At 56.0% G+C, this 21013-nt stretch overlaps 2 protein-coding genes across 4 annotated transcripts; both read right to left on the reverse strand.

The window, feature by feature from the left end:
- Window positions 1-182: 182 nt before the first annotated feature.
- Window positions 183-15111, reverse strand: ADCY4 (adenylate cyclase 4). The gene is made up of 26 exons (XM_043919618.1): window positions 14968-15111; window positions 14472-14677; window positions 13039-13236; window positions 12773-12934; window positions 12066-12215; window positions 11473-11621; window positions 11273-11384; window positions 10431-10558; window positions 10138-10296; window positions 9753-9885; window positions 9377-9550; window positions 6867-6910; window positions 6648-6734; window positions 6392-6461; window positions 5969-6066; window positions 5231-5315; window positions 4987-5124; window positions 3962-4072; window positions 3560-3744; window positions 3306-3390; window positions 2693-2851; window positions 1621-1767; window positions 1222-1329; window positions 991-1105; window positions 573-697; window positions 183-492 (listed from the first exon to the last, which is right to left on the reverse strand). Exons 2-26 carry the CDS (start codon window positions 14628-14630, stop codon window positions 340-342), a joined length of 3234 nt encoding a protein of 1077 aa, XP_043775553.1. The 5' UTR covers window positions 14631-14677; window positions 14968-15111; the 3' UTR covers window positions 183-339.
- Window positions 15112-16055: 944 nt separating this feature from the next.
- RIPK3 (receptor interacting serine/threonine kinase 3) lies at window positions 16056-20118 on the reverse strand. Of its 3 annotated transcripts, none has more exons than XM_043919622.1 (10): window positions 19942-20118; window positions 19597-19737; window positions 19149-19458; window positions 18536-18681; window positions 18364-18410; window positions 17985-18149; window positions 17788-17873; window positions 17215-17556; window positions 17012-17072; window positions 16056-16383 (listed from the first exon to the last, which is right to left on the reverse strand). In XM_043919622.1, the coding sequence occupies exons 1-10, from the start codon at window positions 19959-19961 to the stop codon at window positions 16181-16183; spliced, it is 1521 nt and encodes a 506-aa protein (XP_043775557.1). In that variant the 5' UTR covers window positions 19962-20118; the 3' UTR covers window positions 16056-16180. The 3 variants fall into 3 exon arrangements, with proteins under 3 accessions (XP_043775557.1, XP_043775556.1, XP_043775558.1); XM_043919621.1 differs by having other exon boundaries at window positions 17985-18152; XM_043919623.1 differs by lacking the exon at window positions 17985-18149.
- Between the last annotated feature and the right edge of the window lie 895 nt (window positions 20119-21013).

Genomic DNA, 21013 nt, shown 5'->3' on the forward strand with positions numbered 1-21013 from the left:
GCAGGAGAGAACAAATCTTTGTTCTGAGTCATGTGGATAAAATTCTTTCTACTTCCAAGGGTCCCCAGTACTGGAATCAGGTTGGCAGGCAGGCAGGGAGGCAGAGGCAGTCCTTTTGCTGAGCTTGTGAGAAAAAAATCACTCCTTTTTAACACACTTATGCTCACACTTGCACACACACATTCAGTTTGGCCTGGGAAGAAGCAGTCCTACTGAGCGGTGAGGAGAAGATGCTCCTCAGCTAAACTAGCAGCCTCTGACATCAATTCTAGCCCAGACACACCAGAGTCTCTTTACTGAGGATCTTACAGATGAGATGGAGAGGACGGGGTTGGGCTCTCAGCCTAGGGTGGCTGAGGGAGGTCCAGTTCGTGTCAAATCTGTGTTCAAGAAGTAGGTGCAGAGCTGCCCTTTGCCTTTGACCTTGATGATGCCCCGGCTGTAGCAGGTGTAGCCTAAGGACTGCAGGGCCCAGGCTGTCTCTTCTGTTACCTGCGATTGGAAAGGGGTGAGGGAATGTGGGGCTGTCCTTAGCCCTACCCCCTGCCCCCGCGCCTGAGGGGCTCCCTCACCTGAATCTTGCCCAGGACGCCTGTACTCTCCATGCGGCTGGCCACGTTCACCGTGTTGCCCCAGATGTCATACTGTGGTTTCTGGGCCCCAATCACTCCAGCCACTACAGGTCCGTGGTTTAACCCTGACAAGAGGTGTAAAGAGGGGGAGTTTTGAAGATGGAGAGGGGGGAAAGAAACCTCAGGGAACTAGACTGAAGGTGCTGGGGGCCTTGGAGGCAAGGAGGACAGGCTAGAGGAGTGCTGCTTAGGGAAGGAAGTGGATGAGCCTCCCAGCTTCATGCTCCGTCCCAAGGGGTGAGTCTGGAGGGGTTTCCCGGGATGAGCTGGGGAGCAGCTAACAAAGGACTTGGGGGAGGGAGAGCTTGGGAAGGTGAGAAGGAGGTCCCAAACTGCCCCAGGAAGGGAGGGTCCTCACCTACACGCAAGCGGAAGTTGTTGAATGAGTGCTTGTTGATGACATCCAGCTTAGACCCAAGGGCCACAGCAAACTCTACCATGGTGCCAAGGTGGCCGCAGCTTTGCTCAGCATCCTGGCAAAGGGCCAGCCCACCAGGACGGGTCAATGAAGGCACAGGGATAAGGCCCACTTATGGGCCCACCAAGGAGAGCCCAAAAGAGGTTAGTAGGAAAGGAAGGGATGCGGTACCTGCTGTGCATCTTGTCCAGAGGTGGCGTTCAAGCCGGTAGCTGCCATGTAGGTGCTGCAGATGGTTTTGATCTTCTCCACCCCACTGAACTTGGGCTTGGAGAGCAGCTGTACAGAAAGGAGGCTGTGTCCCCGATCTCTCTGGTTCTCTCCCAGAAGCCCAGCCCCAGGCTTTTGGAAGCTAAAGGACCAGTTGTGGGGTTAGGGATGGTGGCAGGGTGAGAGTTGGCAGTGAGCAGAGTTGTTGGGGAGGGCAGAGCTGGGGGATCAGAGGAGGAGCAGGAGGGCTGGAGAGGGGAGGATGGTCCTCCTGGCCAGGAGAGTGAAGTGGGAGGAGGGTCTGGGGGGAAATTCTAGAATCCAGGACATAGGGTCTGGGGGGACCCTCGGAGCTGTCACCTCATCAAAATCAGCGATTATCTCATTGAGCAGCCGCAGACACTCTAGCCCCTCATGGTTGATGCTGGATTCAGAGTAGAACTCCTTAAAGTCTGGGACTGAGGCGAAGAGGACACACACACACTCGTAGGACTGGTGGTAGAGGTCCTGGGAGGGCAGGAGGCTGGGGTGAGGGGCTATGCCATGTTCTTCCCCCTTCTGGGTCTATATGGGCCCTCCTCCCTGTGTCCACACTCCTCCCCCTCGGCGTAAGAAGGATCAGGAAGGAAGGAGAAGGGAAGGGTCAGGTTACCCCAGGGATGTGACCCAGGAGTTAAAGATTGGGTCTCATTGGGATTCCAGGGAAGAGAGAGGTTCGGAGTCAAGATCACCTCACAGCAAGGTGAAGGGAGTCTCTTTTGGAACTGGGATCATACCCATGGGAATTATCTTTATATCTTATTGCTGAAAAGTGCTAAGTCAGCTTACAAAGATAGCTACACTTTGGAAGATAAAATGAAGCAGTAATAGCCTCCAGAACTCTGAGAAATAAATTTTGCTATTCAAACTAAAAAAAAAAAAAAAAGCAATAGTAGGGAAAAGAAGAGTCTAGAGCATCAGCATCCAGCAGAAGTTTCTGTGGTGATGGAAATGTTCTGTTGGCTGCGCTGTTCTATATGGTGGCCACTAGCCAAAGCAGCTGTGGAACACTTGAAACGGGGCCAGTGTGACCAAGGAACTGAATCTTCTATTTTAATGAATGGCCACATTGAGGCTAATGGCTACCAAACTGGACAGTGCAGGGCTAGAGAGATGGGAGGACTGTGTCCTTCACACGGTTCCTATTGACACTCATTGAGGCTTTTGAAGGGTAGGGAGCAGCAATCGGAGAGGACAGACCTTCCCAGTAAGACCTTGGGAGGCAGAGACTGTGCTCACCAAAGACAGAGCCTAAGAACTTGTAAAACTGGAGGCCCCTGACAGGCATGGGGGCTTGGGAGGTCGCCCAACCCATCAGGCAGGAGTCCAGACAAGATGAGCCAAGCCAAGACTTTCGTCCTGTGGGGCGCAGGAGTTGGGGGTGGGGAGTCACCTCATTGCGCCGATTCTGACCAATGAACTGGGGGGCCACGTGGGCAGGGAGCACGTTCTCCAAGAGCAGCCGAGTCAGGTTCTCCATCGTCTCTGTCTCTTCCTGCTCTTGCCTCAACTTCTTCTTCCACAGAAAGTCCAGGCGGCAGTAATATTCATTCTGTGGAGGGCCACAGGGGGCCAGGGGGAGACACAGTACAGGGGGGCCCAGCTTCTGAGCATTCACCCCCTCACCCCATGATGCTTAAAACCACACTCTACCCCCAGTTTAGAGAAAAACTTAACATGCAACTCTGCCCAGGGAGACCACCTTGAATCGAGATTCAAATGATGGAGGGCAGCAGGGGCAGAGGATTTTTTCTTAAACATGATTTCCCTAGATTGGGGTGGAAGGGAGGGGAGGAGGGGAGGATTTAAGGGTGCTCCCGTTGGGGAGCAAAGAAGAAGAAAGGGAGCAGGAAATTTCACTTAGAGCTTCCAACAGACAGACCATTTGGGTTCGCCCCTGGAAATATGAGATTAAGGGAAAGGGTGAGAGAGACTAAGTCACATATATGGGGACCCAACCTCACCCTTTCTAGGGAGGCCCTGGAGGGCTGAGCTGGGAGACTTACCTGCCGAGCCAGAACTAGGAGGGTGAAGAAGAAGATGAAGAAGGAGACTGCTCCCATCAGTTTGGGCTCCTTCAGCACCCCTGGCCTGAGGAGGCCACAGATCAGGCTTGTCCCATGGCCTCCCCATCACCTCCCGCACCAGCACCCACGTGGCCCTTGGCCTTTGCCCTGTGGGTGGTTCAGGCAGAGAGGTGAAGACAATTCTGCTCTGTCCCATCCCAGCCTGGGCCCCTCTGTGCAGCGGCCGTGCGCACCTGGAGTCCAAGGTGCCCAGATAGAGGCGGGCGATGAGGCAGTCGGACAACCAGGCGTGGGAGTGCAGGAAGACGGAGCAGGCGGCCGCCAGCCACAGCAGCAGCAGCAGCAGCTTCAGCTCAAAGCTCATGTGCAGGAAGAGGGAGCAGGAGAGGAACCCCGACACGCAGCAGTGCATGGAGTACTGTGGGGCCAGGCAGCGTGGTCAGGAGGTGGGCCTGTCCCACGGGCAGGGGCGGGGGACACCCCAGGGCTCCTGTCCTATTGGGGGGGCAGAGGTGACAGTCACACGAACACACACCGAGTGGGACTCGCGTCTGTCCCTGTCCACAGGATGGAGTGGGGGAAGGGGCCACGGAAGGCTCTGGGGAAGGACGTGCAGGGCCGTGAGGGACACTCACTGGGACGCTGATGAGAGGCAAGGACCCAGGGAGCTCCCAGGAGAGGTTGGAAGCCATGGAGGATACATTGGGAGCCTGGAAAGGGCAGGTTGATGCTGCTGGTAAGAAGACCTGCAGAAGACAAGGAGCTGAGGCGGGCAGGCAGCTGCTTGGGCACGACCGTGACTTGAGCTGGGTTTCAGCTGACCCAGGGGTGAGTCGGGGCCAGACTCTGCCACAGTGGCGGATCCTGCGAGCCTCCCGGGTTGGTGAGGGAGTCTCGGTGCTGAGGTCCTCGCTGGGAGTGAGCAGGGATTGGGGGAGTGGGTGTCATGAGCATCAGTCTGTCATGGATCCACTGTGTGATCTTTTGCCAACCACGTAATCTCTCTGGGCCTCAGCTTCTGCTTTTGTAACTTGGTTGGGGGATGATTCCTAAGGTGTTTTTCAGGGCCAGAATTCTAGGAATGATTCGAAGTTCTAAAAAACCTGCCAAACTCAGCTTTCAAAATCATAATGTGTAAGGTAGGGCTTCCCTGGTGGCTCAGATGGTAAAGAAACTGCCTGCAATGTAGGAGACCCAGGTTCAATCCCTGGGTTGGGAAGATCCCCTAGAGAAGGGAATGGCAACCCACTTCAGTATTCTTGCCTGGAGAATCCCATGGATAGAGGAGCCTAGCCTATCATAGAAAAAAGATAGGAGGGATGTCCACCAAAGTGTTATTAATGATGATTATGCCCAGGTAGTAGGCTGTAAGGGAAAGGGAAGTCACTCAGTTGTGTCCGACTCTTAGTGACCCCATGGACGGCAGCCCACCAGGCTCCTCTGTCCATGGGATTTTCCAGGCAAGAGTACTGGAGTGGGGTGCCATTGCCTTCTCTGGTGGTAGGCTGTGCATGACTGTAATTTTCATCTATACTTGTCCAACACTTCCAGTATCCCCTGGCCTTAGTCCAGCTGTTCTCCCAAATCCAAGGGTCCTCTTTCAGCCTCTGGAAGGTCCAGCATGCTTTGTTGGGGGTGCATAGAGCCCCTTCTCTCTCACCAGACTGGTAATGGCCATGGCGAAGACGAGTAGGATGGTAGCGGTGCCCAGAGCCACTCGCAGTCCTGGCCGTGTGGCCACTAGGACAGACAGGGTGGGTAGCCAGTGCAGCATCTTGGGGCCTTTCAAGACACACTTCTGTGGAAGAAGCATGGGAGTCTTAGCCATGCAGCTGGAGCAGCCACTATGGGCCAGGTCGTGGTCAGGACCCCAGCTCACCACTCTGCCCCTAAGCCCACCTCACCGTCAGGTGCTCTGAGAAGCAGACGAAGAGGAGGAGGAAGAAGAGGAGGAAGGTGATGCTATAGGTGATGGTCAGAGCTGGAGGCCTAAAGAGAGACAGAATGAGGCCTTGAAGAGCCAGAATAGGCTTTCTGTGTGCAGGGAAGGCATCCTGAAGTCTGGGCAGGAGACACAGGAAAAAGGGGTCCTGGGGATCTGAACCGGCTGCTGCTGAAGCCTAGGCCGATGAAAGACATTACATGCTGATGACCTGGGAAAGCTGCAGGGCTTCGGACAGTACTGGGATAACTCAGGGACAATTTTCGAAAGGATGGGGGCTCATGAGAGTGGCTGAGGCTGCATCAGACTGGTCTCTGGGCTTTGGGGCCAAAGTTATTTCACCTGGCTGAGTTTTGAATGAGTCCTCACACTTCCTTGCAGTGAACCAGGAGTGAAGACCTACTTCCTAAGCTCATTTGCTGTGAGATTTGGATTTCTTAATGGAAACAAAAGAAATCCAAATCTCATGGGACTGTTGTTAGAACTGAGAGATAGGCATGTGAAAATGCTCGGGGTATGCAGAAAGTGCACAGGACGGAAGACAGTGAGATGAGGGTTACGATTACTGGTTCCCCAGGACAAGTATTTTCATTTCCTCTGCGGTTCAGTGCCCTGAGCCGAGGGGAAGTAAGGGAAGAAAGTGTGGGTCAGGGGTTCTCTTCTGGAGAATCAGGGCTTCCCTTGTCTAGGGGTCTCTCACCTGTTTGTCACCAGCATCTGGATAATGAAGTTCGAGAGAAAAACCAGGAAGGTGCAGGCTGCATAGTATTTGAAGGCGGGGAGTGCAGAGAGCCGATACTGCAAGGGTTGGGGAGGGGTCGGCACCAGTTCTGCCCATTACCTTGAAGGTGTCAATCCCCAGCCAGCAAGGAGTGGGTCCCCAGCCTCACTGTCCCACCCTCCAGTTCTGACCCAGGAAGCCCCTACCGGTTCTCCAAGGAGCTGTCCTCCTTCCTTTCATCACCACCCAGTAATTCAAAGGACTAGTATGAGAGCCCTTCACCCCTCCAAGGTCACAAACTGACCAGAACTGGGAAAGGGAGGTGGGACCCCAGGGCCTGCCCCTCCCCAAGGCAGAGAAACTGAGGTTGGGAAGTCCTCTGGTGCCATTTCCCCAGCCTACCTCTTTCTCCATCTCCTTCTCTCTGAAGTACAGTGTCAGTGGATTGAAGTCCTTTGACTGTTTCCACTGTCTGGTGGGAGATGGGGGGCAGGAAGCCCAGAAGAGGAAGGGGTGGGGGGGGGTGCGTGGTCAGGTGAGTGGAAAGGCTAGAGCTGGGAAGGTGTTCCCTTCCTTTCCGGGCAGAGGAAGCACTGTCCTTCCTCTCCCATCCGAGCCCTGGCCTCCAGCCCTCCCAGCCCTCTTCAGATCTCCATACTTCTGAGAATTGAGCTGTTCGATGACCTGGAAGAACTTGGCATCCCCGGTGTCTAGTTCCTCATCAAGTCCCCGCGGGGTACGGCTCCTGCACAGTGAGAGCCCAGCTGTCACCAGGAAGACCCTCGAAAGCATCTGGGCAAAGCAGGAGCAGCCCCCCAGGGAGGATGGAGGTAGGTCATAGGGACAACCCCACTCAAATTTGCTCAGGCCACCTCACCGGTCCAGGCTCCACTGGGGGCTGAAGGAAGACAGGGCCTTCTCCTACAAGGAGAACACAGGGATGGAGGAAGATGAAAGATGGTGAGCATCCTCCACCATGGTGGAGCCTCTCTGCAGCGAGGCATTTCAAATTTGCACCGGCCTTGACTTGAGCATCTGACCCAACTCTCTCTCTCGCCCTTTCTCTCTTTATCTCTCTCTCTCTTTATACACATCACCATTTCTATCTCCATTTCCATCTCTACCAAATCCTACCTGCCCACAAACCACATTTATTTCTTCAAGCTTCTTTCTGACCTTTCAGACTCCAAGAGTCTCTATGCCCTCTGATTTCCTCGTAGTTTCTATCACTTAAGAGGCAACCCTGGACCTTCTGTAGGCTTGATGGCTGTGATTTCTTGTGTCTCATCTTCCCTAAGGAGTACAACCAATTCCAAAGGCAGTGACTTGCCCATCACCCCATGCAAAGAAAAAAATCCCTGTTGGTTGAAACTGGAATGGCAAAGCAGAACACTTTGAATCTCCTCTGCCCTTCCATGATGATCAGGCTGAGCTGGGAGGTGGTCGGGGAGAGAACCAAAAATGGAGAAGAAAGGGGAAGAGGAAGAGAAACCTGGTTAGAGTCATTTTCTTCTGAACCAAAAGGAATATGCAATGTGTGCAGAGACGTGAGAATGAGCATGAACTGAGGATGAACGCCAAGGAAGGAGGTGGAATGCCGCAGCCACTACCTAGGGCAAGATGTAGGGTGACCATCTTTCCCCACTCCCCTGGCTCACGGGAAGAAAACAGGTCACAGGGGGCCACCCTGTGGGTCTGGCCCACAAACCAAAACCCTGTGTACATGAGAGGAGCAGAGCGGGAGAGACAGAGTGATTGAGAGGTATGTTTTTGGCAGAACCATCTATACATCTACACCTCAGTCTAACTTTTATCAAACTACCTCCTGTCCTCCCCTATGCCTATAAATTATTTAAAGGCAGCGAACTATCTCATTCATTTCTGTCTTTTCCAGAACTACCCTAGTGCAGGCCACATAGTAGGTACTGAAAGATTGTAGAAGGAATAAATACGGATGGATGGTAGCCACCACACAAACACTGCCCAGTCACCCCACAGTTCCACATTGTTTAATGGTAATCCAAGTGTGATTCTCAGGATCCTTAACATTTAAATGAGACCCTGGAATGTCAGGGACTGAGAAGGGAGTCTCTGGGCTGGCGTGGTCCCGCATGGAAAGATACCTTAGAACAAAGGGTTCCCACTCTGCCCTGACACTTATTAGCCTGCATGACAGTGAAGGATTTAGGGAGGCCTGGCAGGGTTCTGAGGAGGCATCCCCACCATGAGGGATGAGGATTGCACTCAACACTGTCTTACAGCCCCTGGGCAAGCCCCCTTCTCCCCTACTCGCACCGGGCGGCCTCATCCTGCAATAGTCACTGGGTCTTGGGTCCTTCCTTCCTCTCCATCCTGCCAGCAGAGCACTCTGACCTCTCCCCTTCCCCACGCTGAGGCACTCAGCCACTGAGCCACGGCTGCCAAGGCCCTCCACCCCTCCCTGCCCCCCACTGCTCGCTGGTCTCTGGCCTGCTTTCCTGCTGGATGGGAGGAGGGGACAATGACACAGAAAGGGTAGTCTGGAGTCGCCCCATAAATCCAAGCAGGTCTACCTGGCTGAGAAGATTCTGGGAAGATCTGTGGACAAGTGGCTAGGAATGCTGAACAGTTTTGGGGAAGATGGGGTACAATGGAGGAGAACAGGCTGAGAAATTGAATCCCAGGGCAAGCCTTTAGGGACATGGCCTGGGTCCCTGCATGAGGGGGTTCAGGCCACTCGTCATCAAGTACCAAGAGCCTGTGGGGGAGATGCAGGTTCTCCCAGTAGGTGATGAATGACTCATTACTTTGAAGTGCTTTGCATAGATCAGCCAGTAACGTCCTGCCCTAGCTTTCCCCAGATAAGGGGTGGGCCGGCCTTCCTGCCCTCTCCCCGACTCTGCCCACTCATGGTTACTTCCTTCTTTGAGGCCATGAGAGATTTTCACTTTCACCTCATCTTATCTGTGTGCAAGTGCTGGAGAGTGGGGGCAACGAGTGACTGGCCTCCACTTCCTGGTCCCAGTAGGGACTGAAGATGAGAGCATGCAGTCTGAGCTAAACAGACCCATTTCCTGGTGAGAATGGGTGTGCAGCACTGGCCTCAGAGTTAGGAGGGAGTATGGTTCCAGGGGAAGGGGCTTCCTGAATGGAGGCTGGGGAGCAATGGACATGATGTCTATGGGGTCTTGAGTCTTCTCTGAACTGAGCTCAGAGGGAAGTCATCTTTGTCCTTTCTCTGGAAAGAAGGACAAGGAAGGTCCTGAACCAGTGACTGGGGTGACCAGACAGTTCAGGACCTTGGGATGTCATCAAAAACTCACTGGTGGAGGGGGCAGGAAGGGCTGGAAGTGGGCCACGGGGGTGGGTTGACGTTAAGTGCTGGGCTCATGAAGGAGGTGCACATACCGGGAGAGGGGTCGAAGTGGACACAGGGCTCTCTACATGGCTCAGGTGGGCGAAAGGCTTGGCTGCACCCCAGGACTCCAGGTAGCGGGTCATCAGCAGTGACGGACGCATCTTGGGGCCCTCAAGAGAGGACAGCAACCCTCCTGCAGTGCCCTTCTCGTCTTCCTCTGCAGCCTGGGCCATATGAGGGCTGAGAGTCAAGATCACGTTGTCTTGACTTCCCCATTCTCCCCACACTCCTTTAAGGCTTGTGTCCCGTCCCTCGTGATACACACATCAGGACCCAGGAGCTCAATCTCTGGCATGGACGAGATCAGGCTCATTGGCTGTGGATGTTGGGGTGGGCCAGGCCATGGGGTCCAGGCTGGGTTCTTACCCAGGGGTCGATGACCAGGTAGGTCGGCTCGCCTAGCTCCCGAAGGTATGGGTCCCGGTGTTCCATGGCTGCATCCTCCACAGCATAAGCCCCGGCCAGCAGGGCCAGCGTAGCCCCTGTGATGTGTACTCGTCTGGAAGAAGAGGCAGGGGGAGTCAGGAGGGAGGGCTTCCAAATCTCTCATTTCTTTCGAGGATCCTTCCTGGAGGTCTGACTTCCAGCAAGATCCTGTGCTACAGGAGGTATCTCCCAGCCCCCCTCACTGTCCCCAGGGTCTCCCTGAGCCCCACTTGGGAACACGCTCATTTTAAAGAACTGTGAAAACCAGGCATGTGGGAGGCCTGATGGGTCTTTTGCTATAGCCTCCTGGAGCCCCAGCTCTCACCCTGGCACTCCACTCGCCTCCATGTGGTTGGCCAGAGTGACGTCATGGGACCAGACATCATACTGCCATTTCTGTAGCCCGATGACCCCGCAGAGCACGCTGCCTGAGTGCACGCCCACACGCATGTTGATATCCACGCCCGTGGCTGCCCGGAGTTTCCTGAGCGAGATGTGCAGAGAGCAGTCTGAGTGCTGACTTCAGCCCTACCCTTGCTGTACCCCTCCCGCTTTCCAGGGGGACTTCCGCCATCCTGTCTGCTCCTCCGCACATCCATCCTGCCCACCCCAGCTGACCTGATGGCCCGGCACATGTCCAGCCCCATGCGCACACAGTTGATGGCGTGGTCTGGCAGTGAGAGCGGCAGCCCGGAGACACAGTAGTAACAGTCTCCCAGGATCTTGATCCGCATGCATTCGTGCTCCTAGGGGAAGGGTGTGCGTGGGGTGGGGGCACCTGGTTAGCAGCCAGAGGAGGCAGGAAGGAGCTGGGACAAGTGGGCGCAAATGTGGTATCCCTGAAGAACTTCTGAGGTTGGGAGTGTCGAGATCAGATCTAGGGCCTCCCTCAACTTGATATGGGGTAGGCTGAGGTTTTCTATGTGGGTGTCTTTCTCAGAAGGGCATCTGAAGGGTTGGGATGTTTGTGAATCTCTCCAGCTTTGGCACATGTAGGGTGTATCCAGATTTGAGCATATGAAAGTCATCTCAGGATTGAGGGTTTTTTTGGGGGAGGACACCCAAGATTAAATTCCTTGGGGGCATCCCTGGGGATGCTAAGCTGAGGATGCAGAGAGCAGAGATTTCCCTTGAAAGAGCCTCCTAACATTAGTGCATCAGAAAAATCCATCTAGATCTGGTTGTGGTGTCCAGAGACACCTGTGCTGGGACTCAGAGGCTGTTCGGGGGTGTTGTGGTTGGGGCATCTGTGAGGATGTTGAAAGGTCCCTCCAAGTCTGAGGTGTGCAGTGAGCAGCTCCATACCTGGGGATGTCTGAGAGGGTTTCCTACCACAGTGGAGTATCTAGGAGCCGACATGAGCTTGGAAGTGGGACTGGGATCTTATAAGGCAGGACTTTCCCTGGCAGGGTCTCTCCAGGGTGGGGAGTTTGAAGGTGGGGAAGGAAGCCCCCTCTGACCTTGGCGATTTGGTCGAACTTGCCAAAAAGCTCGTTGAGCATAAGCACCAGTTCCTTGGGGGAGCACTCACTGGCCAGTCGCGTGAAGCCCACAATGTCAGCATACAGCACGCTGGGCAGGGCAGGGCAGGGCAGACAGCATCAGTGCGGCTGGGGTCTCAGCCCACGCCCCCCTCCCCTCTGCCCATCCTGCTTCAGACCTGACTCCCTGGTGCCTCTTGACATAGAGGCTGTGGAAGTTGTTGGTGCTCTCTGGCCGTGACCCCTGTCCAGCTTGCAGTCGTGCCATGATCTCCTCCTTCATCTCTCGGGCCAGGTAGGCAGGAAGGATGGACAAGAGAAGGTGTTCCTGAGGGAGGCAACTATGAGCACCAACCCTCACCCCCACTCCCTAAAGCCGGGGGCCCCACCCGCCTCAAGCCCCTAGGAGCCCACAGACTCCCCCAGCCCCAGAGGTGTTCACCAGAGTGATGGCCCAGGTCCTTCCCACCCCCCAGAGCCCGGCTCCAGCTCTGCCCGGCACTGATCTACGTGGGGGATTAAACTTCCAGCACCAACACAGGAATTAGAGCCCATCGTTTAATATCATAAGGGCTCTAAAGGGCTTTCACAAGATTCAAGTTTTTTGAACCTCACAGCCGCCCTCCAAGGTGGGCGATAGCTATATTTTATAAAGGAGGAAAGAGCTCAAGTGACCCGCCTAAAGTCATTCAGTCTCCGGAGCCCGGTTGCGTGACCCAAACAACTCCTCTGTCCGAGCCCCAGCCCCACTCGGCCTCCTGGCCCGGAGGACCTGATGCTTCTTCTCGGTGTCCAGTCTCCGCCGCGAGTGCAGGGAACTAAGCGCCTCCCGGAACGTGGCGCGCAGTGCGCGCTCCATCAGCGCCTTGTGATAGGCTCCGGCCACGTTCCCACACAGGAACAGCACCGCGTTTGCAGCCAGCTGCGGGGGAGGGTCAGTCTCAGAGGACGCCGCTCCCCGGGGCGGGGGCAGGAGGCTAACTGAGATGACAGGGAGGACTCTACAGTTAAGAGTATCTCCAGGCAACGGGTGCCGCATTGTGGAGTCTGTAGGGGGCTCTTCTCCCTCACCCCATCACCCCATCCAGACCCTTGGTTGCTGCACCGACATAGCCTCTTCGGTCTAGAAACCTTCTGCCGGAAATACCTCTCCACCATCCTCGCCCACGCGGCAGCAGGAAACTGCTCAAACTCCAATTTTTACATTCTCTGTGAAGGTTCTGTTATCCACATCTGTCCCCATCGCCCTGGTCCCCTGGCGAACTCCCTTCCCCGGGGGCCAGAGCCCTCTTCTGGCGTTTGCAGGCATCGCGCCTGCACTGTGGACCAGCTCCATCAGGTCTGTGTTTGAACCTTGGACCCTCCCTTGTACCCTGCCACGGAGTCAGCTCGACAAAACAGCTGGTGAATGCCCAGAGGAAGCAAGCAGCGCCCAGCGGAGCCAGCCCCGGACACAGCCTGTGCTTCCTGCGTGCTCACCTGTGGCAGCAGCGCCGGCCGGGCGTCAGGCTGAGGCCCAAGATACAGCCCGAGGACCAGCAAGTGTGAGAGGGAGGAGGTGACACCCGCGGTGATGGCGTCCCGCATGTCCAAGGGCAACATGGCATACACAGTGAAGATGACGAAAAGGAAGAAGGACACCTGGGGAGAGGGGCATTGAAAGTTGCAAGCTCATGCGGTTCCTCCAGGCCTGGGTGCATGTTTGAGGCCTAGGAATCCCCATTCCCCTGCTCCACCTGCCTCACCTGGTCCCAGGCGCTCACCACGCCCCCAGTGAACAGGAAGCTGTGGCCTAGTGCAAGCAGTGCTGCCCACACGAGGCCTGACAGGGGACGTGTCCAGCGCTGCAGTCGCTGCTCCCGGGATGCCAGGACCAGCAGCAGTGAGAAGCCGCCCAGAGCGCACAGCACAGTGGTCAGGAAGGCTGGGTCTGCAGCCAGCTCCTGGTGGGGAGCGGGAACACAAGGCAAGCTTGGAATGCGGGGTTTGGTGAGCTTATCCAAGGAGAGGAGGAACAGACAGCAGTGAGCAAAGCACCTCCACTTGTCTTTCACATTAGATTGAAATACATGAAAATGCTAATAATCTGTTTTTAATCAACAGAGCCAGCAGTCTCCTGTGATTCAACTCACTATCTCACTTGCATAGTGCAGGGCGACTGAACCTGGACCATCTACCCAGAAGATCTTGCTCCAACCTCATATTGGCCACTTGTGAATCTATGACCTTTCTGAGCCTCAGGTTTTTCACCTGTCAGATAGGAACTATAGCACCCTCCCACCCCCATCCCACCCCTGGAATCCCAAAGCAAGGGAAAAATTCTAGCTCACAGAGGGACTTAGCATGAGTGTATCCAATCTGGCCAATTGGCTTGGGAAATTCCCTGCCTGGGGCCCGAGGCCCTGCCCCCACCTCCCAGTGCTTTGGCAGGGGGACACCGAGAAACTCCCTTGCCTGCCTAGGAGCTGGATCTCCCCATTCCTCAAGGCGTAGAAGCACCACCTCGTTCCCAGTCTCCACCATTTGTCCCCACCTCTTCCGGGACTTGGAGGAGGACCATTGGTCTCATCCAGTGGGTTTCCCACCTTGCCTCCGAAATGTGGGAAGAAACACGGAGCAGGATGTTTCCAGAAATGGAACTGAAGAGCCCTTTTCCCCCACAAAAGAAGCTGGAAATAGGTTATCTGGAGACTAAATGAGAGTAGGGTGGAAAGTGCTTTCTGGGAGTCTGTGGGTACAACTGCAGCACAGCCCCCGAAGAGGGAAAGAAAACCAGGAAACAGATTCCCAAGGGGCCCAGTGTAATTTCCCTCCTGGAAAATTGGAAAACCTGGCGTTGGATTTATCCCAGGACCAGCAGATCACAGGCGCTGGTTAAGATTGGTCAGACCCACAGAGAAATTAGAACAGAACTCTACAGGGAAAAAATAAAAAAAAAAATAAAAAAAAAAGAAGAAGCTTCGAGGGCCCAGCTGTCTCCTTGCATAGGCCCAGAAGCTGTGGCCTGAGAGGCCGTGACTTGTGCAGGGTCACTGCAGCTCCTAGCAAGGTCCAGCAAAGAAAACACATCGAAAAGAAGACCCATGAATCCCAACCCTGAGAATGCCCTGGAGGCAGTGCCTGTCCCGCAGTCCCCAAGGACGCCTGCCCCAGCGCCCCCCTCCGCCCCCTCGCTCACCCTGCCACTTGCCCAGGCCACAGGGAGCAGCGCCAGAAGCCCCAAGAGCACGGTCAGCAGCAGCAGCAGCAGCAGCGGGTATTGCTGGCTCAGGCTGTAGTAGGTCTCGTAGAAGAGGTCCTCACTGGGGGGCTGCCGAGGACTGAAGAGGCGGGCCATGGTCTCGCCCGCCCTGCGCCGCACCGCCTGGGGCTGGATCCCTGGGGCTGAGGAGGGTTAGGGTGGGTCACTGTCTGAGGCCCCAACCAGCCCCAACTGTGCCCTTCTCACCAGGAGCAAGCCACTTGCTCCCAGACCTCCCAAGCTCAGTCCTGTCTCCTTCCAGGTACTCTCTGGGCCTCCCAGCCTTCTTCAAGCTGGTGCTGAGGGGACGCCCCACGCATTTGATCATCGCCCCTCAAACGCAGACTGCAGAGGTGCTCAGGCAAAAGCCAGGGGCACAGGATTTAAGGTTAAAGCAAAGGAACCCCAGCCTCCCCCTTTCCCCCCAACTCACGGCCGGCCGCGATGCTGCTGCAGCTGAACCGAGTAACGCTGAGGCAGGTTATGGAGTCAGCGTGCTGCTAGGCTAGAAGCTCTGATCGCAGGGCAACAGGCGCTTCCCTCCAGGCGCCTCGGCCCCCTCCCACTTCCCCGATGGGACGGCCCGGCCCTTCCTGTGCCCTAGCCAGGCTCGGCACTCCCGCCTCCTCCCCCACTCTGATTGTCTCTCCTGACACCACAGCCTCCCCACATCTTCTCCCCTCAAGGAAGGGGAATGCAGACTACGGGACAGATGCAAGGGGTGGTGTGGGCTGCACCAAGTGTCAAATGTCAAAATGGCCCCAGACCTTGGGTGTGGGGAGACTGAGCTGGAGCAAAAGCTGGCAAGGATGTGGGGAAGAAGAGCATGGTGCTGAATGGGGATCAGGGTCTAGGTCCAGATGAGAGGCAATCCTTCCCTGCCCCTCCAGCCTGGATGGCAGTGCTGTGGCCACGTCTGAGCGGTCTATACTCCAGTGGTGTCCAGCTCCATGGAAGGGGCACGTCTGCGTGTAGCTTCGTGGAAACATTGCTGTCCACTCCCAAATACCAGCTGAGAATCAAAGGTTTCCAATGTGTCCATGGAAGCAACATGTGCGTGAACGTATGTGGGGGAGGGAGGTGGTAGTATGGGGCCTGACCTACGAGAGAGACTAGGGGCATCATGCAGGGCAAAGATGTGCTGGGGTCTGAGAATTCCCAGGGAGAGCTCCCTCCCCAGGACTCCACTACCAAGTGTCCATAGCCCAGAAGAAAAGGTGGTGGCAGGACCACAGCCTGTAGCCTCAGGGTTTGGTTTAGGGTGGGGTCTTGCCTGCTCTACAGGAAGTGCTCTGCCCTGAGATTAGAGCTGCCCCAGGAGCCAGGATTCCTTCCTGCCCCCACCGCCAGCAGGGCCCTGACCTTGTGTGCCACAACACTGCCCACCCACACCCCTCAGCATCCCACTTCTGGCCATACAGAGAAACCACAGTGCCTCCCACTCCCTCGATGTCAGCTCCCCCATCTTTCATCCATGTCTCTTCCTGCCCCTGGCTGAAGCTTTAGCCTCCTTCATGGTGCTTTGGTTAAAATTACACATTTATTGCCTCCCAGGGCCACAAAGACAGTTTGGGTGAAGGCCTGATGGCCCTCAGAGAAAGTCTAGGCTTGCAGCCTCAAGTCCAGGAGGTAGTTGAGAAGCTGCTTCAATTCTTGCTATTATGATACCAGTCCTTTGGCACACTCCAGGCTTCAGGTTCTTGCAGTCCTTCTTTTGAACTTTCTCCATGAAGGGTGCACTGAGGGCTCCTATCCACCTGCGTGGATAAGGCAGGTCCTCCTTGTATAACCATGTGGTTGTGGTTTCCCAACTGTATTCCTTGGCAGTTAGAGATGGTAGGAAGCCACCCTTTAAGAGAGAGAGTGAGGATGGTGGGAGGATTAAGTGGCTGGAAATTTATAGTAAGGAGAGCAGCAGGATGGAGGGGCAGCGACACCTCGTGTTCACCCTGGGGAAATGCAAGTGTGGGGTCTCAGTCTTTCCCTTCATGCTGCACCTTCAGAATTGGGTTTGCAAAAGCTAAAGAGGAGGGGCAACTAACATCTGAGACTCTGATGTTGTTGTTCAGTCACTCACTCATGTCCGACTCTTTGGACCCCATGGACTGCATTACGCCAGGCTTCCCTGTCTTTCACTATCTCCGGGAGTCTGCTCAAACTCAAGTCCATTGAATCGATGATATCTGGGTCTTTTCTGATGGGAGACCCTCTGGACCGACACAGCGACAGTGGAATGGAATTTAGAGGTTCACAGCGCTGGTGTTGGGGCAAGTCCAAATGCTCAGGGGCCAAGTTGGCTTTGCTGTGTGAGCTCAGTGGCTGTCAGTTTCTTCATTTACAAAATGAGAAGACTGGGGTAGGTGGGCTCTAGCCCTTTCTCATCCCCCCTCCCCAAGTACCCTGGATCTGCATTTGGTCTTAAGGAAGAAGCCAGCGGGAGACTTCAGCAGGGAAAGGAAGGAGTGGGGAGTGGGTACCTGGTAGCAGGTTCGGTGCCGGCCCTCTGGGAGGCCAGCTGGTGTCACATCTCTCAGCCCCCTACAAACAACACAGGGCTCTCAGGCTCCCCGTCAGGGAGCCGTTCCCTTATGGCAGACACCCTCAGCCCCAAGTGTCCCCTGGCAAGAGGACAGGATTCACAGGAGTCCCAGCGCATCCTGTAGTCCTGCCAATGTCTCACCTGACTCCCTTGGGGTCCAGGACCTGGGGTCCAAGCAGAGGTGGGGCAGGGATTCTGGTTTCTGAAAGGTAAAGTCTCTGGAGTCTGAGGAGGTCGGGCTGTTGAATCTGAAGATGTCTCTGCGGTCCAGGCAGGCGGAACCTGCTCTCTCTGGACCCTGATGCTCTCAAGAAGGTTTGTACATTTTTCAGGAACAGAGCTGGGGCACCCCTCCAGATTCAGGTTCATCATTTCAGAGACCAAGGGATCATGGCTTCCTGTGGTTTCCCTAGGACCATCTATTTCTGTCCTTTCCAGGCCTGGGCTGTTGCTGCCCCTGTGCTCAGAAAGGAACTCCTTCACCTGTAAGGATGGGGAGCTGGCTGGGCATGGAGGTGGGAGAGCTGGAGTAAACCCAAGGGAGTTGGGTCCATATCTGTTGCCTAGGAACTCAGGGATGGGGTGAGGAGAGGGGGGGATCATAGGCAAAGCTTAGAGAATGGTGGTCAGCATGGGGTCATTGAGTGGCCAAGGTAGCCACGTTGTGCCATCCTGCCCAGCTGCTGGGTGGGGGTGGGGATGTTGAGCACTCACCATGGAGACTGCATTATTCATCTTTCTACCAGACACATCTCCTTTATTTACCAGATCAAGGACTTTCTTGGTGTTTGTTCGGCATTCTAGAGAGAAGGCAGAGTGGGGGGCAGGTGAACAAAATTTCTTTTCCGGGGGAAAAGCCTCTGCCGACAAATTCAGGCCTATCTTGACTGCCAGCTGGATGGCCAGTGCACCTTGGAAGGAAGGTCTCTTCTGGGGCTCATGGCTCCAGCACTGCTGCATCAAATCTGTCAGTTCTTCCAAGCCAGGAGTCTCAGGCCCAGACGGGGGCAGCTCAGTCAGTGGGGGCCGGATCTGCCTCTCACACACTGCTTCCCGCACCAATGATGTCTGGGACACTACTAGGGTGGAGGTGTGTGTGTGTGAAGAGAAGGCATTCAGAGTATGACGGCTACCCCATCATGGGCAGGGGTGGGGAGTGTTGGAGATGTGAGGAGGGAGTGGGGCAGTCTGAGCAGGTAAACAGGAGGAGGAGGAGGGCTTGGGGATTGGGGGATTGGCAGCTTGGGGGAGGGGGGGGCCTGAGGTGAAGGATCCCAGAGTCTGTCTTACTCTCAGCTTCTCTTCCGGCTAGCACCGCCCACGTTAGGATCCCAAAGCTGCAGGAGACACAAAGCTGAGGCCTGACCCAACTGCTGGCAAGATTCCTTTCCATACAGCATCCCTTCAAAGGACCCAGACAGGTGTAGAAATTGGGAATATATGTTTGGAGTGGGTGCCTTACCTGTAGACATCACTGGCCCTGGAGGCCTTCCGGTTTATATTAGCCAACAGTTCTGGGGCCAAGTAGGCTGGGGTGCACCCTGACTCCCCAGATCCTGCCCCTGACTGTGAGCCACCCTGAAATGTGGACAGGCCAAAATCTGCCACCTGCAAAAGGGAGATAAGAAGGAGGAGATAGGGAATGGGCAGGTCCAAGAAACTCCCAGAGCCCTTTTCTTACCACCACCCCCTCAAAAGGGCAGGCCCAGCCTTGTAAAGACGGTATGGAGGGTTAGGGGAAGGGTAGGACCAGTGGGGCCCCTGGTTGGAGGTCTGGGTCCCCTCTCCATGGCACTGGGTTGAGGTCTGAGTCTCCTGGGCTAGATCAGCTACGGATCTTTGGAGGGCCCGGTGGGGTGGACCTGTGGAACTGACCACGTTGGTCAAGGCCTCTATCACCTGGTGTGGCAGGGGCCAGAGCTCCAGGCTGGGCCTTGACACTTGGGCAGCCCTGTGTCCAGAGGGAGATGGTGAGGGTATTCAGGAGACAGGGCTGCAGCAGGTACAGGTCCTATGTCCCGTGGGTGGGGTTGGGGCAGCTCTGGGGCAGGACTTTGTCCAGAAGATGGGCTGACCTTGGCGTGCAGCTCTGAGTCTAGTAGGACGTTGGAGGGCTTGAGGTCCCGGTGGAGAAGCACTGGGTTCTGGCTGTGCAGGTAGCACATCCCGAGCACCAGCTCCTGCAGCAGGCGGCAGAGGAGCCGCCAGGGCCGAGGGCAATGGGGCTGTAGCAGCCCCGCCAAGGAGCCGTTCTCCATGAACTGAGTTACCAGAGCCGGCCCAGACACGTACTCCCACTCCAACTTCTCGGTGACCCCCAGCAGGAGCAGCACATGCTTGTTATGCAGACTGGACATGGCCTTCACCTCCCTGGATATGGCCCTCCTGCGCTCAGGAGAGGGTTGCCGTCAGCTCTGCTCCTGAGAGGTCCTTCCCGGCCGCCCTCAGGCCCCGCCCCGCGGCACAGCGGCCCCTCCTCCCCGGCCCAGCCTCCTGGACCAGACCCTGGCTCGGGTCACTCACGAGTTCACGATCTTGACCGCCACGTCTAAGCCCCAACTCCTGTGATGTGCCCGGAAGACGGAGCCAAATCCGCCCTTGCCTATTAACTCCGGGTTCTCCAGTTCCTCGATGGGCACCAGTGGGGCTGAGGCACCTTTGGGCCTGAGAGAGGGGGGGCCAGGTAAGCAGCCGGCCGTGGCCCCAAGGCCTCCCTGCTCCCTTCCCAGCTGCACCCCTCTAACCGCCCCCCCTCCGCCCCCCTCCGTGACGGCTCGGCGCTGTCAATTTGAGCCCCAGCCTCTCCCCTGGGATCCTCTGTGCCCTGGTCTTGGCAGGGGGCGCATCCATATCTCACTCTACACTCACCATAACGTAGAGCCGGACATCAGGCTGGAAGATGAGAGAAGCTCCTGGAAGTTGAGAGCCCCCACGGATGAAAGAGGGGTTGGGGACTGGGAGAGGGGTCAATCTCCAGGCTCCTTCAAGGTTCCGCTTCCAGCTTCCCCGGGTTGCTCTCTCGGCCTGAACCACTTCCTTCTTTAATTGATGCCTGCCTCTACAGTCCCGCCCCAGGGGCGGAGAAGGGCACAGGGCAGGGTGCAGAACAGAAACTAGTGCTGTTTCTAGGACGTCAGGTCAGGTAGAGTTGTCGCTGGGTGTCCTCGCCCTCCAGGAACCCACAACCACCTCCCACCGCTGGCCTCTCTCCCTCCTTCCTCAGGATTCCCAGCTCCAGCGCCAAGCCTGGGATACCGCGGTGGGGCTGGGGTGGGGGCGGTGGCGCTGGGGAGGATATCATGGTAGGCTTCTGTTCTCCCATAGCTGCCCTAAGATTATAGCTAACACTTCTCTAAAGCTCACCACATGCCATTAGCTCATTTAATCCTCACATCAACCCTAAGGGGATAGGTACGCTTTGGTTACTGCTTTATAGGTGAGAAAGCCCTGAGTTTAAGTACCCGGCCCAAGCTGACCTGGAACTGACATCAGAGCCTGGCTCTGAACCCTGAAGCTTTGCCATTTTCACAAGGGCGTCAGCAGGTGGGGAAGGTGTGGAGCGTTCAGTGGTCTCTATTCCTTTCGCATACAGACCTCTCCCAGGGTGCTGTGGTCAGCTAGGTGAGCTGGCCCGCCCGAGAGTTGCTGACACTGGGGTGTACACGCCGTGGAGACCCCGCAGAGTCTCTCTGGCCTCTCTCCCCATGACCACTCCTCCACTGCGAGTTCTCTGCTTAATATTAATAAGTGTTCCTGACAGACATGCTCTGGACTAGGGTCTTGGAGAACTCAGGAGCTTGGGGAGACTTCAGGATTGAGGGTTGACAGAAGGTGTTCATATTTTACCTGCCCAAGGCCTGACCATAGCTGCAGGTTGTGGAATTAGATACGACCAGCCTTAGGCACTCAGTCCTTCATGGGGAGACTCAACCCTGTGGGT

This window comes from Cervus elaphus, chromosome 12 (assembly GCF_910594005.1).
Source record: "Cervus elaphus chromosome 12, mCerEla1.1, whole genome shotgun sequence".
Classification (NCBI taxonomy): domain Eukaryota; kingdom Metazoa; phylum Chordata; class Mammalia; order Artiodactyla; family Cervidae; genus Cervus; species Cervus elaphus.